Source organism: Physeter macrocephalus, chromosome 14 (genome assembly GCF_002837175.3).
Source record: "Physeter macrocephalus isolate SW-GA chromosome 14, ASM283717v5, whole genome shotgun sequence".
NCBI lineage: Eukaryota > Metazoa > Chordata > Mammalia > Artiodactyla > Physeteridae > Physeter > Physeter macrocephalus.
The window spans coordinates 1,297,419-1,310,812 of NC_041227.1; the positions used below are offsets into that span (position 1 = coordinate 1,297,419).

At 65.6% G+C, this 13,394-nt stretch overlaps 1 protein-coding gene across 1 annotated transcript; it reads left to right on the plus strand.

Annotated features, from left to right (window-relative positions):
* Positions 1-1,757: 1,757 nt before the first annotated feature.
* On the plus strand, positions 1,758-12,036 carry GATA5 (GATA binding protein 5). The gene is made up of 6 exons (XM_024128242.3): positions 1,758-2,301; positions 3,516-3,691; positions 10,365-10,490; positions 10,940-11,027; positions 11,354-11,481; positions 11,804-12,036. The coding sequence occupies exons 1-6, from the start codon at positions 1,758-1,760 to the stop codon at positions 11,957-11,959; spliced, it is 1,218 nt and encodes a 405-aa protein (XP_023984010.1). The 3' UTR covers positions 11,960-12,036.
* Positions 12,037-13,394: the final 1,358 nt, after the last annotated feature.

Below are 13,394 nucleotides of genomic sequence, written 5' to 3' on the forward strand. Positions count from 1 at the left end.
ATGGCAGGGGAGGGCCTGGGAGCCGTGGGTAAAGGGGATACTTAAGACTCCTACTCCCCCTCCCGATGGCACGCTGCCAAGGCTTGTGAAGAGTCCAGAGCCCGCCTGGAAACTTCCATGGGGTCCCCAGCCCAGGGTGAGAGGGGGGGCCTTGCCTGCCACATTCGGGCCCCGGGTGGCCCGATGTGCACCCCGAATTACAGTCTGGTGCTGGAGCGAGTGCCAGGCCTCCCCAGCCCTCCGCAAGGGGAAAGCGCCCTGGCACTCGTGGAGTCGCCCTGGCCCCAGTCAGCGTCCCTGGACCTACGAGAAGGGGCTCCAGGGACGGCCCATTTCTGCCAACGAAAAGCAATCATTGCCCCCAGCACAGCAGCCAAGGTTCCTCTGGTGAGCCCTGCTCCCGCCAAGGCTGGTCGCCCAGCGCCTGCTCTCTGCTGGCTCTGTGGGGAGGCTTGGGTCATCAGTCAGCGAAGCTGCTCAGGTGGCCCGTTTCACCAAGGTGCTGGCACCATCGGGCCCACCCAGGGGGTGCCAGGAGCCACCTCCAGACCCACCCGTCCCACATTTCTGGTGCCCGGAGGAGACCCTTTGGGAATTCCCCCAAAGCGAAAGGCCCACCTAGGAGTGGAGGCAAGAAGCTGGGCAGGGACCTCGTGGAAAGGAAGTGCATCCAGATGGAGACTTCCCACCCAACCCGGGCCCCCCCAGCTGGGAATGAGCGCGGCAGTTGCCCTGCTTGGTAAGAAACTGAGGAAACCGTGAGACTCCCGCTGGACTTCGCGGGGGCAGTGGCCATGGTACAGCGGTTTGAGTTCAGGGAAACGGAGCCAAGCAGTCCCTTTGGAAGCAGGAGCCCTGCTCTGGGCCCCAGACCAGGGGCGCATGGGGGGGTCTCTACCACTGTGTCCGTGATGGCGAGGCCAGGTTCACGGCCTCATCCACAGACGGCACCAGACGCTAAGCCAGCCTTGGCGGAAGCCTGGGACTCGCGGAGGGAGGGCTGTGGATCTGCGAAAAACCCGAACAAATTTAGAGAAGTCTTCGCGCCGGGACTACTCCGGGGCACCCAGCACTTGGCCGGTTCCTGCCGCCTGCGTTGGCCGGCACCCGGCGTTGGGCGCCCCGCGCCGTGCTTCCAGTCGCCTTTCCCGCGGAGCCCCGCGCGCCCAGCCTGATCCGGTCACGTGGCAGCGCGGACGCAGCCCCGGCGCTGACCCCGAGGGGAGGGCCCCGGGAGGGAAGGGGTGGTGCGGCGGGGGCGGGCCGGGGCGGGGCGGGGCGGCCGGGGCACCGGGATTCCCTGCGGCACCGCGCGGACCCCGACTCCCAGTCTGCAGCCCGCCGGTCGCCGCCGGCCGCGCCCGCGCCCTCCGCGCCCTCCGGTCCTCACGACCAGCCGGGCCTGGCCGCGCGCCCCTCCGCAGCCCGGCGCCTTCTCCCGGCGCCCGGACCCTGCGTCCCGCGGACCTGCCGGGTTTCTCCTTCTCAGCGCCCACCGTGCCCGCCCGGGAACCTCCGAAGCCCCGGCTGTGGAGGAGGTGAGCTCGACGTTTCCGCTGCACCCGGGATGCCCCATGAGCCGCTCCGAGCCGCCCCCGCCCCCTGCCGTCCGTCCCCGCGGGCTCCAGGAGCCGCCCCCAGAACCGCCGGGCTGGGGAGCCAGGAGCGCGGCCTGAGCGACAGCGCCTGCGGGGCACCGCGGCCGTGACCTCGACACCCGTCCCTCTTCCCTGCAGGTCAAGGCCGCGCCAGGGAAGATGTACCAGAGCCTGGCGCTGGCCCCGAGCCCCAGCCAGGCCGCCTACGCGGATTCGGGGGCCTTTCTGCACACCGCGGGCGCCGGCTCCCCGGTGTTCGTGCCGCCGGCGCGCGTCCCCTCCATGCTGCCCTACCTGCCGGCGTGTGAGCCGGGCCCGCGGGCTCCCGCGATCGCCGGGCACCCCGGCTGGGCGCAGGCAGCCGCGGCGGACTCGTCGGCGTTCGGCTCCGGCAGCCCGCACCCGCCGGCCGCCCCGCCGCCCGGGGCCACCGCCTTCCCCTTTGCGCACAGCACCCCGGGACCTGGCGGCGGCGGCGGCGCAGGGGCCCGGGACGGCGGCGCCTTTCCAGGCGCGATGCTGGCTCGCGAGCAGTACCCGGCCCCGCTCGGGCGGCCCGTGGGCTCCTCGTACCCCGCCGCGTACCCGGCCTACGTGAGCACCGAGGTGGCCCCGCCTTGGACCTCTGGACCCTCGGACGGCAGCGTCCTGCGCAGCCTACAGGGCCGCCCGGCTGGCCTCCCGGGCCACAGAGCCGCTTTCGGTGAGTGCGGGACTGGGAGGTGGCTCCACTGACTGGGGTCCTGGGTGCTGGCCGTACTGGGGTGCAAACCCGCACCCTACGACAGGCACAACCCAGAGGCAGGGCTTTCCCAGCCGGGTCCGACACCAGCATGGGGCGGGCCCAGAACCCCCGGGGCCTGTAAACCCGCACGGAACGCAGCGTCCTGAGTTTCTGTTTACACACCTCTGTGTTTCTACTTTTCCTTCATCCAAACCCAGTATTCTGGGATTGTGCCTTCTAGAGCCCACGTCTTAAACATTTTTATGAAAAGTTTTGGAAATGATTATTTTTTAAAGCTCAAAATACCGGTTTATCTAAGTAAACCACCACACTCATCTCTGCTCTAGAAAGTTTATGTCTTCTGATTTGAGACCCAGTTGCAGCCGCTCTCGTCATCGGACTCCAGGCCCTTAAAGCGGAGAGTTGCTCTCCATCCCTCCCTCCCTCCTGAGTCGAGGGCGCCACCGACTCTTTCTCACCCCACCCTCAAAGCGGAGGGCCACGCCTTTTTGTGCTGCCCAGTCTTTTAGCCTAGAGCCCGCCCCCACCTTCTCAGCGCAGGAAGCGGGATCCAGGGCCGCCAGGGCGCCCCGCGCCTGGCGCCCACCCCTGGCCAGGCGATGATTGATCCCCGCCCCGCCCCCACCCGGCGCCCGAGCGTCTCCAGCGCCTGGCCAGGTCTGGAGGGGGCCAGGAGTCCTCGCCCCAGCAGCTCAGGTGGGAGGACAGTGCCGAGACCGCGAAAGCTGACGGTGAAGGCGCCGCGGTCCTCGTGGGATCCCGCAATCCGATTCGGCCTCCCTGCCGCTGCCCGCCCTCCAGATCGACCCACTTTGCAGAGGACGAGGCCCTCGTCCTCTGCCGGTGTCACGCTCCTGCCTCCCCAGCGGATCAAAATTACCAGTGCTGGTGCTGGATCCTGTTCAGAGTGGGGCGGTTCCCTGTCACCCGCCCCGAGGCTGGCTTTATTCACCCCCCCCCACACCTTTGAAAGCAGCCCCGAGGACTGATTGAGACCTGGCACGAGCTTCACCGTATGTAGACTTAAACCTAAAAGGGAAAGTTAGATAAAGTAGATTCTGAAGCAAAATAAAATAAAGGCACAAAAAAGGAAGGGAAGGAGAAGGTGCTGCGGACATGCGGCTCCCAGGAAGGGGCAGAGCCTCACCCGGCAGCCGCCCGCCTTCCCGCAGCGGCCGACCTCCTGGAGGAGTTCCCCGGCGAGGGGCGCGAGTGTGTCAACTGCGGGGCCCTGTCCACGCCGCTGTGGCGCCGGGACGGCACCGGCCACTACCTGTGCAACGCCTGCGGTCTCTACCACAAGATGAACGGCGTCAACCGGCCCCTCACGCGGCCGCAGAAGCGCCTGGTGAGTGCTGTGGCAGCCACGGGGCAGGAGGGGGCACCAGTGGAGCCCCAGGAGGCCCGGGCGGGGTGGCAGCGCCGGGTCCACTGTCATGGGCCCCCCCGGGCTGGGGGCCACGCGCCCGCAGCGTCGGCGGGGTCTCCCAGAAGAACTCGGCTGTCCCGAGCTCGGCCCGGAACCTCCTGGGCGGCGGATCCCTCTGCCCCCGCTGCGGGCTCAGCTCCGTGGCTCCAAGGGGCTTTGGGCTGGCCGGGTCAGGGGGCGCAGAGGGGCAAGGTGACCTGACCCCAGGGAGGGGACTGGAGGGGAACGTGGCTGCTGAATGCGGGCTTTGTTGGCGGACGTTGAATGTTACGGGGGGCGGGGGGGACCCTGGGCCCGCTGCCTCTGACGCTGCGAGGACGGGCCGAGACCGGGTCCGTGGTTGCTCCCTGGCCGAAACTTGTTTTCACTTTTGGTTTCTTCTGCCGAATGGCTGGGGAGCGAGTGAGGGACTGGGAGCTCGACTTCTGCCCCCGGCAGGGCAGAGTCCCAGAAGCAGCATAAAGGTTTCACGTTCCTTTGTCCTCTGCCATTTCACAGGCAAATTTTGATGCTCAGGTAATTTTGCAAATAAGTGGCAGGGCCCGCCGATGTCGGCCAGCTGTGCCGATGTCGGCCAGCTGTGCCGTCAGTGAGGCCGCGGTGGCTCCCGCTTCCGGGTCCGGGCAGGGTTGTGTTTCTGGGCTGATGCTGGTGTGAGCCCTGTAGGGCCAGGCGGCTGGTTCTGGTGTGTCGGGCCCCGAGGGGTGTGGAAGGGCTTTCCGGGGCTGATGCTGTGGGATGGCCGTGCCATGGCTGCTGGTCCGGGCCACGGGGCTGTCGGGTGCTGGCCTTTACTGGAAATTCGAAGGCCCGGCTATGGCAGCGCCGGGGCCAGGCGCTTTGAGGCCCCGAACTGGGCGAGCAGGATGCAGGACTGACTCGGTCGGGCAGCTTGAGGGCGGCCGCTGTTTTTCTTCCTGCCTGATCTGGCCTGGCGTTTGGGGCTCTGCGGGTCCCCCAACCTCCCCCGACCCACGCGCTGCCTCTCAGAGGAAGGGGGGCGCCTCAGAGTCCGCATCACCCCAAGTCTCATCTCTGCCCCCGTGATCACGCCCCCAACCGCAGGCGTGCTGCACCGGCCTGCCGTCTGGTGTGGCCTCAGGGAAGGGGAAACTGAGGCCAAGGAACAGGGTCCTGGGGGCTGTGTGCGACCCAGACCTGACCCCGAGCAGCAGGCCGGTCCCCTCCTCTGGCTCCCTGCACTGTCCCCGGGCCAAGCCCTGAACTGGGTGCCCAGGATGCACTGCTGAACGGGAGATGCGGGGCTCCCTGCCTCTACCCACACCCCTCGCGGGGCTCAACTCCCAACAGAAAATTCCTGACTTGGGGGGTGGGCGGGCCAGGGCCACCATCGCCACCCTGAGGCGTCTACCGTCACATCAGCCGGATGCCCACCCGGGGCTCCGAGACGCTGAGTGACTTCCCTGGGCGTGCAGCCCGCTGGCAGGCAGCCCTGGGCTCGGACCAGGACTGTGGCCTCAGGCTCCCACGAGCGCCCCGCTCAGGCTGAGCCCCTGCCCCTGCCCTGGGTCTTCTTGCCCAGGCCCCCGCGAGATGAATTCAGGGACTGCCCCCTTGCCTGCTGGGAAGGTCAGTTAGACGGCGTGTGCAGAGCACTTGGACGGCCGTGGCCGGTGTGGGAGGGCCGGGGTCGGCCACTTGGCCCGGCGAGGCCCGTTTCATAGTCTGAGGACATGGGATATTTAGCTTTGGGGGGCCCCCAGGGTGAGGGATCCCTGCGCGATGCTTGTCTCCCCGAGGCCTCGGGGTCGGCCTGGCCCCGGTCACCCCTGAGTCCAGGCCCACGTGGATCTGACTGTAGAACACGCCCAGGAAGCGTTTGCCTAGTGGGGCTGGGCCCGGGGGCTTTCTGAGGGCCCCTCTGCTCCCCGTCTCTCCCTGAGCAGGATCCTAGGGGGTTCCTCTGACTGGCTGCGGGGTGCCCACCTGTCACTCAGGGCGGGCGGCCCCGCGGCTTGCCCAGTGGCTGGTCCTGGCAGGGCCAGGCTCGCTGTGAAAACCCTGAGATTCTTGAAGTCCTGAGAGCAGAGCCCGGGCCGTGTGCTCCTGGCCACGGGGGCTGGGCCGGTCGCCCCAGACTTGCCCCCGCTCCAGTGCCTCCCTCTCCCTCGCGTGTGGGCACAAGTGATGCCCCAGGAGGGGCCTCTCCAGGGAGTACTGATCCTCCCCTTCTTTCAAATGATTCCAAATGTCCTAGAAACTTGTCACCAAGGACACAGGAACGTGACGATAACAGGTGTGCGCCCCCCTCCCGGTAGGAACCCGTGTCATTTTTACCCTTTTTTTTTTTTTTTTTTTTTTTTTTTTGCGGTACGCGGGCCTCTCACCGCCGCGGCCTCTCCCGTTGCGGAGCGCAGGCTCCGGACGCGCAGGCCCAGCGGCCACGGCTCACGGGCCCAGCCGCTCCGCGGCACGTGGGATCCTCCCGGACCGGGGCACGAGCCCGCGTCCCCTGCGTCGGCAGGCGGGCTCTCAACCACTGCGCCACCAGGGAAGCCCTTTTTTACCCTTTGCCTCCCGTGTGCATCCTTGGTCATAGGCTGGGGTGTTACACCTTTGACCCGAGGCTTCCATCAGCGTAGACGAGCAGGGAAGGTAGTCCTGTCCCTGCGGCCAGGGGCTCTACGAGCGCCCCTCGGCCCAGCCTGACCCCAAAACGTCGGAGCCCGGCAGCCAGGGTCTGCGGACGGCAGGCCCGTTAGCCCGAGGCTGGTTCTGACGCCAGCTCCGGGACGTGGCCGGTGCCACGGAGGGCCCAGCATCCCTCGAAGGCTCACCGCCCCGGGTGCTCCTTCCTGCGCAGCCCGCCTCACAGACTTTTGTCCTCAGCACGCTTTGCCCCGAGCAACGCCGGGCTCCCACCCTCCATCAGGTTAAGGGTCCCCGCATCTCCCCTGCCAAGAGCGTCCAGAGGACCCGTTTGAAACCAGAGCATCTTTGCGGCTCCACCACCTGCAGCCTTTACTTTCCCAGCCGCGTCTCCGCCCTCTGCTCTCCCATGCCCCCGCCTCTCCGCCAGCCCCCCACCCAGCTCTGTGCCGCCCACCGCCGATTCCCCTGGGTGTCCGGATGCTCGCGGAGCCTGGAGCTCAGGCTGGCTCTGCTGCTGGCTTTGAAGTTGCACTTCTTTTGAAAAGAACAGACCAAAAAAGAAAAACAAAACGAAACCTGGAGAGGCCCGGCAGTTAGGGGCCCTGAGAGTGGCCGGGCCGGGGAGTCTGTCCCGACCGCAAGCGAGGAAGAACAGGGAGGCTCCGGGCGTCCAGGGGGCGCGGACAGCCCCGGGGACGTGGCCCCTGAGTGTGTTCAGCCGAGAGAGGTGTCCCCTCCGGGACCACCCCCGCACCTCTGGCCCCTCATTGTCTGAGCCTCGGTTCCCCCCATAAAACGCAGGCAGCTGAGGGGATGGAAAAAGATAAACGAGCAAGCACTGCGAGAATTTTTTCAAGGTCACTCTTTTTTCCCATTCTCTTGATTTTAATCTAATTTCCAGTTTCTCGATTTTAATTTATGCTCGCTGCAGAGAGGTTCAAATGTGGCTTCCAGATTCCCCTCCACCCCCAGGGTCTGGGTGATGGGTTCGCACCACCTGGGCTTGTGTCCTGCCTACACGCGGTCCAGCTGCTGTAGCTTCTCCCCAGGACCCACAGCGGTGCGTGTAGCTCCGCTGCTTCGGCAATGCGCGGGCGACCGTGGGGGGCGCTTGGGGTGCACGTGTGTCTGCGGTCGTGCCCACGTGTGTGCAGCCTTCGCGTGGGTCTCTTTACACCCTCGCGGGAGGGTTTCGGTAGGAAGCGGCCCGACGGCCGGCCAAGGAGGCAGCATTCCTGGGATTTCTGCAGGGATGAGGCTGATATTTTGGGGGAACGTGAGATGGCAATGTGAACTCTAAGGGAGCAGCTGTTGGTAACACCAAGACCCTGAGGGTCCCAGCTGGATTGGGAGGAGGGGCCTCAGGCCATGGTCCCCCCCTTGGTCTGAAGGCACAGCTGGAGTTGGGGACCACGATGGGGCCCAAGAAGGTAGGTTAGGGTCACCAGATAAAATACAGAATGCACAGTTAGATGTGAATTGCAGATAAACAACGCATAGCGTTTTAGAATAAACATGTCCCAAATGTTGCACGGGGCATACTTACACAGAATATTGGCCGCTTATCTGAAATTGACATCTAGCTGGGCATCCTGTTTGTCTGTCTGTTTGCTAAATCTGGGAACCCTGGGGAGGTCCCAAGGCCTCCTCCCACCTTAGGAAGATGGATGGACTGGGGGTCAGGGGATCCTGGGCCGGGGCAGGCAGCAGGGCTGGGAGCGGGCTCCGGGAGAGCAGGGGGCCTCCACGTGAGCACAGCTCCTGTCAGCCAAGAGGCAGGTGGAAGGGAGGGAAGGGAGCAGAGAGGGGGAGACTCGAACCGTGTCCAGTAAAAGCAGCTGCTTTCTAGACAAGATCAGGGTGTGGCCGCCGTCTTCCCAGGGAGGCCCTCCAGCTGGGGGCCTGCTTGACCCCAGGGCCAGGGCTCCTGCCTCAGAGTGTGTCCCACCGTCCGTCCCTTCCGCTTCTGCTGGGCCTGGGCCAGCTGCCAGCTCTCTCCACTCCAGCAGGTGCACAGGTCCCACCCCTCGGATCCCTGGGGAGACCCCTGGAGATGCGGGCCAGGCTGGACATCAGGCGCCACGCAGCCGTGGCCTAGAGGCCGCCGGCCAGAGGATGGGGTCTCCCCAGCCAGGCCGGGAGCTCCCGCCCTGCCCTCCCTCTGGAGCCTCCAAGGCCTCGTCCCTTCCTTGTCTTGTGGCCCTTTTGGCCCCGGATCCTGGGGCAGAGTCCTGCCTGGAGACCAGAGGCCGAGCCTTAGATTAAACAGGGAGGAATTCCCTGGAGCCTCTGACGGCAGCCTGGGCCTGGGGGAGGGGAGGGCGAGGAGGCGTTTCCAGCTCTGCGTTTTCTTGGGAATGGCTGGTGCGGGGGGCTCCAGGCGGGCCCCACTCTCCCTCCCGGGCCAGTCACGGGGAGAGCCTGTGCCCTTGAACGGCTGACAGCCTGGGGGAAGGGGGTGGGCAGGAGACAGTCGGCAAGGCCGGCAGCTCGGTCGGTGCAGAAGGAAGGACCCCAGGGACGGCAGACAGACGGGGCAACTGAGGCTGCCCCCAACGGCTCAGCCCTACCCCGGGACAGATTCCTTTTGTGGCTTCTTTCGTCCCTCCTGCTTTTGGTTGCCCTCTGGCTCGGTCCTGGGCTGCAGAGTACTGAGGAGAGAACACAGGTCCTTGGGACGATTTTGAGTGCGGGGTCTCACGGGCTTCTGTCCTGGTGCCCCGGGGTGCCACTGAAACACCGTAGCGGATGTGACTTGGTCTGACCCCGGCTGCCACGAGGAGGTCGGGGTAGAGACCCTGCATCACTGTGGTCGGGGCAAGGGGGCAGGGGACTGGACCAGGCAGGGGCCATGCAAATGAAGGAAAAGGTCAGACAGATTCAGGGCATCGGAGGGCAGGGGCTGGGGAGAGGAAAGGGCAGACCCCCGAGGACGAAGTCTGGGGGGAACGGGGCTGGGGAAGGGTGTGCCACCTGCAGGCTGTGCTGGGGGCGGAGGGAGGGGCTTTGGGCCTGAGGTGCCTTGGGGGGCCCTGGGCAGCAGAGAGCGTCTAGAGCTCCCAGACTGCAGGGGACAGGACCCCGTGCACACACCGAAATGGGAGTCAGGCAGAATCCTTGCCGGGGAGCGAGGGACTGGGCGGTGGGAGCTCGAGGACCTTGAGCTGGTGGGAGGACCGGGGTCAGGCCTCCGACAGCTGCTCTCCAGCCAGCCAGCCAGCTCGGCAGAGCCCCTGGACCCCCGGGCTCGTTAGGCCCCGATTGCCGGGTGAGCACTCTCTGGGTCCCGCCGGGCCCCCACGTGCAGGGAGGTTTGGGGACCCTGGCTGGATACGGACCTGGGAGGTCGGCCTCTGGAAGGTTCTGGAAGGGCCGTCTTGCCCCAGTATGAGGCATGTGAGCAGCAAGGCAGGGGTGGGCATCGGGGACCCGCAGCCCACAGCCCGGCGCAGAGCTGCTGAGCTGAGCGTGGGCTCAGAGCCCCAAGTCTTGGGAGGCAAGGCCCAGAGGAACCAGCAGGCCCCCTGGATGTTCAGCCCGGGGCCTGACCCGAGGGCGGCCCTGTGACTCCTAGGGGTGCTGTTCCACCACAGAAATACGGGGCTAAGGCCCAGCGTTGGTTAAAAAGAGGCCGCAACAGACACCCAGCTGCCTGTCCGTGCTGGGCTCTTCACGAGATCCTGACCCCGCAAGAGGCCTGTGGCAGGTCCACTGTCACCCCCATTTTACTGATGGGGAAGCTGAGGCCCAGAAGGGTGACGTGACCTGTCCCGGGGCTAGCGGGGCACCAGGTCGAGGCTCCGAGGAATCCCGGGCAGGCCTCAGGACCTCAGCACCCAAAGGCCTTCTCACCCAGCCCCACACGGCCCCGAGCCCCGAGCCCAGCGTCCATCCCCCCCGCCCAGGGGCACCTGCCCCGCTGAGCCGAGCAGCGGGGCCGCAGCCCCGAGCCCTGCTCAGCCCAGTCTCCTGTCCACAGTCCTCCTCACGCCGGGCCGGTCTCTGCTGCACCAACTGCCACACCACCAACACCACGCTCTGGCGGCGCAACGTGGACGGCGAACCTGTGTGCAACGCCTGTGGGCTCTACATGAAGCTGCACGGGGTGAGCGGGACCCTCCCTGGCCCGACACGGGGCTGAGGAACAGGGCAGGGGTGTGGACGAGGCTGAGCCTGAGCCGAGCGTGTACACGCCCGCTCACACGTGGCCCCACCGCCCGCACGTGCCCACGTGTTACTGTTAGGGCCGTGGTACAGATGGGCTCACAGAGGCTGGAGCATCACTGTGGCTTCCCCGCAGCCATTCAGCCGGGGGCAGAGGCTGGACACCCCCAGAGCCCTCCTGGCCCCCGGGCTCCCGGAGGTTGGGGTGGGACGGGCTTCGCCCCACCAGGCCTGGAGGAAAGTGCCGAGCCCGGGGATAGCAGCTCCCCAAACAGGGCCGCAGGAGTGACCAGCTCTGCCGGGCTGAGATCGGGGCAGGTGGCCATGCAAGAGGCCCCAGGGGTGAGCACGAACAGGGAGGAGCCGTCCACCTCCTGTCAACCCCACCAGGTACCGCGGCCCCTGGCGATGAAGAAGGAGAGCATCCAGACACGGAAACGGAAGCCGAAGAACATCTCCAAGACCAAAGGCTCCTCAGGTTCGTGGGCCGGGGCTGTGGGAGGCCGAGAGGGAGCCCAGGCCCTCCAGTGAGGCACACCTTCTCCCTATGGAATCACTTTGAGTATCTCACATTCCACCATTAGAGAGTCACATGTTTGGTGCAAGCCTTGTCGTCCTGAAGTGCAAATACCCGCCATTGTCCTGGGATGGTCTGGTCTGGGGAGGGGCTGGGGTGGCGGGAGTTCACCCAGCAGTGGGGCAGGAGGTCCGGTGGAGGAAGCCACACCCAGCACCTCCAACCCCCCGCGTGACCAAGGCAACCAGATCTGGCAGCTTCTGTAAACGCCCTGCCTTCCCTCCCAGGATCCGCAGGGAACACCACAGCCTCCCCGCCGGCCTCTGTCCCTGACCTGGAGATCTCAGCGGCCACTTTGAAACCTGAGCCCAGTCTGGCATCCCCTTCGTGCCCCGGGCCCACCGTCACCTCCCAGGTAAGGAGGTCAGGGTGGGGTGGGGTGCCCAGAGCTGGCTCCCAGGCACCTCCTGGGGGACCCCTGGCACCCCAGCCAGGTCAGCGCCCCCACAGGCCCCTGCCGGAAGCTTGGGGCTGGACACGGCAGCTGGCTGCCGTGCCCGGAGCTGACCCGTGGCCGACGCCGGCTGAGAGCCCCTGTTGATCCTCGTAAGGGGTCCCCACCCCATTCCTGGGGCTGAGGAGGCCCCTTAGGGCAAATCGCCCTGTCACAGGGCTCCCGACCTCAAGTGAGCCGGCCACCGTTCCAGAGTCTCACGCGTGCCGTGTCCTCCCTGCAGGCCTCCACTCAGGTGGACGACACCCTGACCCCCAGCCACGTGGAGTTCAAATTCGAGCCCGAGGACTTTGCCTTGCCTTCTGCAGCCCTGGGCCCCCAGGCCGGCCTCGGCGGGACCCTGCGCCAGGAGGCCTGGTGTGCGCTGGCCTTGGCCTAGGTCCCCGGGTCCCCCACCAGGACCCACCTCGCTACTTCTTCGCTCCAGCCCAGCAGAGAGACCGCCAGGCCGGACGCCGGAAGAGACTGGAGCCAGCCAGACCTGGAGACCTTCTGTGCAGACGGCAGTCGGGCCCCAGAGCAGGAGGAAGGCTGGTGGGAGAAGGGCTCGAGCCCCTCCCCGGACAGCAAGGGACCCCCAAATGTAGGGCAAGGCTCTGAACCATACCAGCCACTCCAGCCACGGCTGACCGGGGCTCCCACCCCCACTTGACTTCTGTCCTCAAGGCTCGCCATCATCATGTTTACAGGTTGCAGCCGTTGGAAAAACCCCACCTTCCTGTGGTAAAACCAGGATCACAGGTGAAATCACTGAGGCCGGGCAGGTAACAGGGATGAGGAGGGCAGCCGGATGGGGGGCCTCCTCAGGCCTCGGGTTCTCCATTTCCCACGTTCGACCATAGAGCCACGGCACAGAGACTTTGCCCTCCTCGGAGCACGGGACGGCCAGAGACAGATGTGCAGGTCGTGCACTGTACCAGGACGCCACCCCAGGGGGAGGCCGTTCACATTGTAGTCATCGTGGACTTGTATTTATTTGGACCGTTTTCCCAGACGGGGCAGTAAAGGGCCTTGTTCTGACTGGATCTGTGGATTGTAACCATTTCTGATGGGCAGAGTACCCGGGGCCCAGCTCTGACCCACACGGGCACTCTCGGGGCTGGTGGTTGGGTGACCACAGGTCCTGGCTCACCTGGGACCTGCCCCAGCAGAATTATCAGTAACACCCCCTTTCGCGTACAAAGCCGTCCCCTCCCAGGGCTGGGTGATAAATTAGTCAGCGGCGGGCTGGAGGGGCAGCTCTGCCCACGGGGACTGATGAATGGCTGCTAACAGCCTGAGGGCAGAGGCGGGGTGGGGGGGGGGGGTGGCACGCCCTGCGGAAGGGCCACAGCGTCCCTCCGCCCCGTTGCTGCCCTTCACAGACAAGAACTTCTGATTTTTCCACGGAAGCCAGAAACCTGGCTTTTTTTTTTTTAATGTAAAGTCTTCCAAATGAAAGCTTCCCCCCGCCAACTCCCAATTTGATTCAAAAATCTTTTCAATTTTGTGAGCCATCTAAACCAGCCGCCACTGCGCCATCCTATTTAAAACATCTCTTTCGCATTTCAAAATGCTCCTCCTTGGTGGCGGCTTCCCGAATGTGTTCCTTCATCCTGAACTTGTACCTCGAGATTCAACCAGCTCAGTTTCCACGTGTTGTGGGGGGGGGAGGAGCCGGGGGGCAGGGGGGGGGGGGGGGGGGGGGTGGCACGCCCTGCGGAAGGGCCACAGCGTCCCTCCGCCCCGTTGCTGCCCTTCACAGACAAGAACTTCTGATTTTTCCACGGAAGCCAGAAACCTGGCTTTTTTTTTTTTAATGTAAAGTCTTCCAA

Bases quoted from the DNA above. Each gene is read 5' to 3' on its own strand.
- GATA5 (XM_024128242.3), top strand. From the start codon at position 1,758: ATGTACCAGAGCCTGGCGCTGGCCCCGAGCCCCAGCCAGGCCGCCTAC. The intron at 3,692-10,364 runs GTGAGTGCTGTG...TCCTGTCCACAG, and splicing joins CGCGGCCGCAGAAGCGCCTG to TCCTCCTCACGCCGGGCCGG. The intron at 11,482-11,803 runs GTAAGGAGGTCA...TCCTCCCTGCAG, and splicing joins GGCCCACCGTCACCTCCCAG to GCCTCCACTCAGGTGGACGA.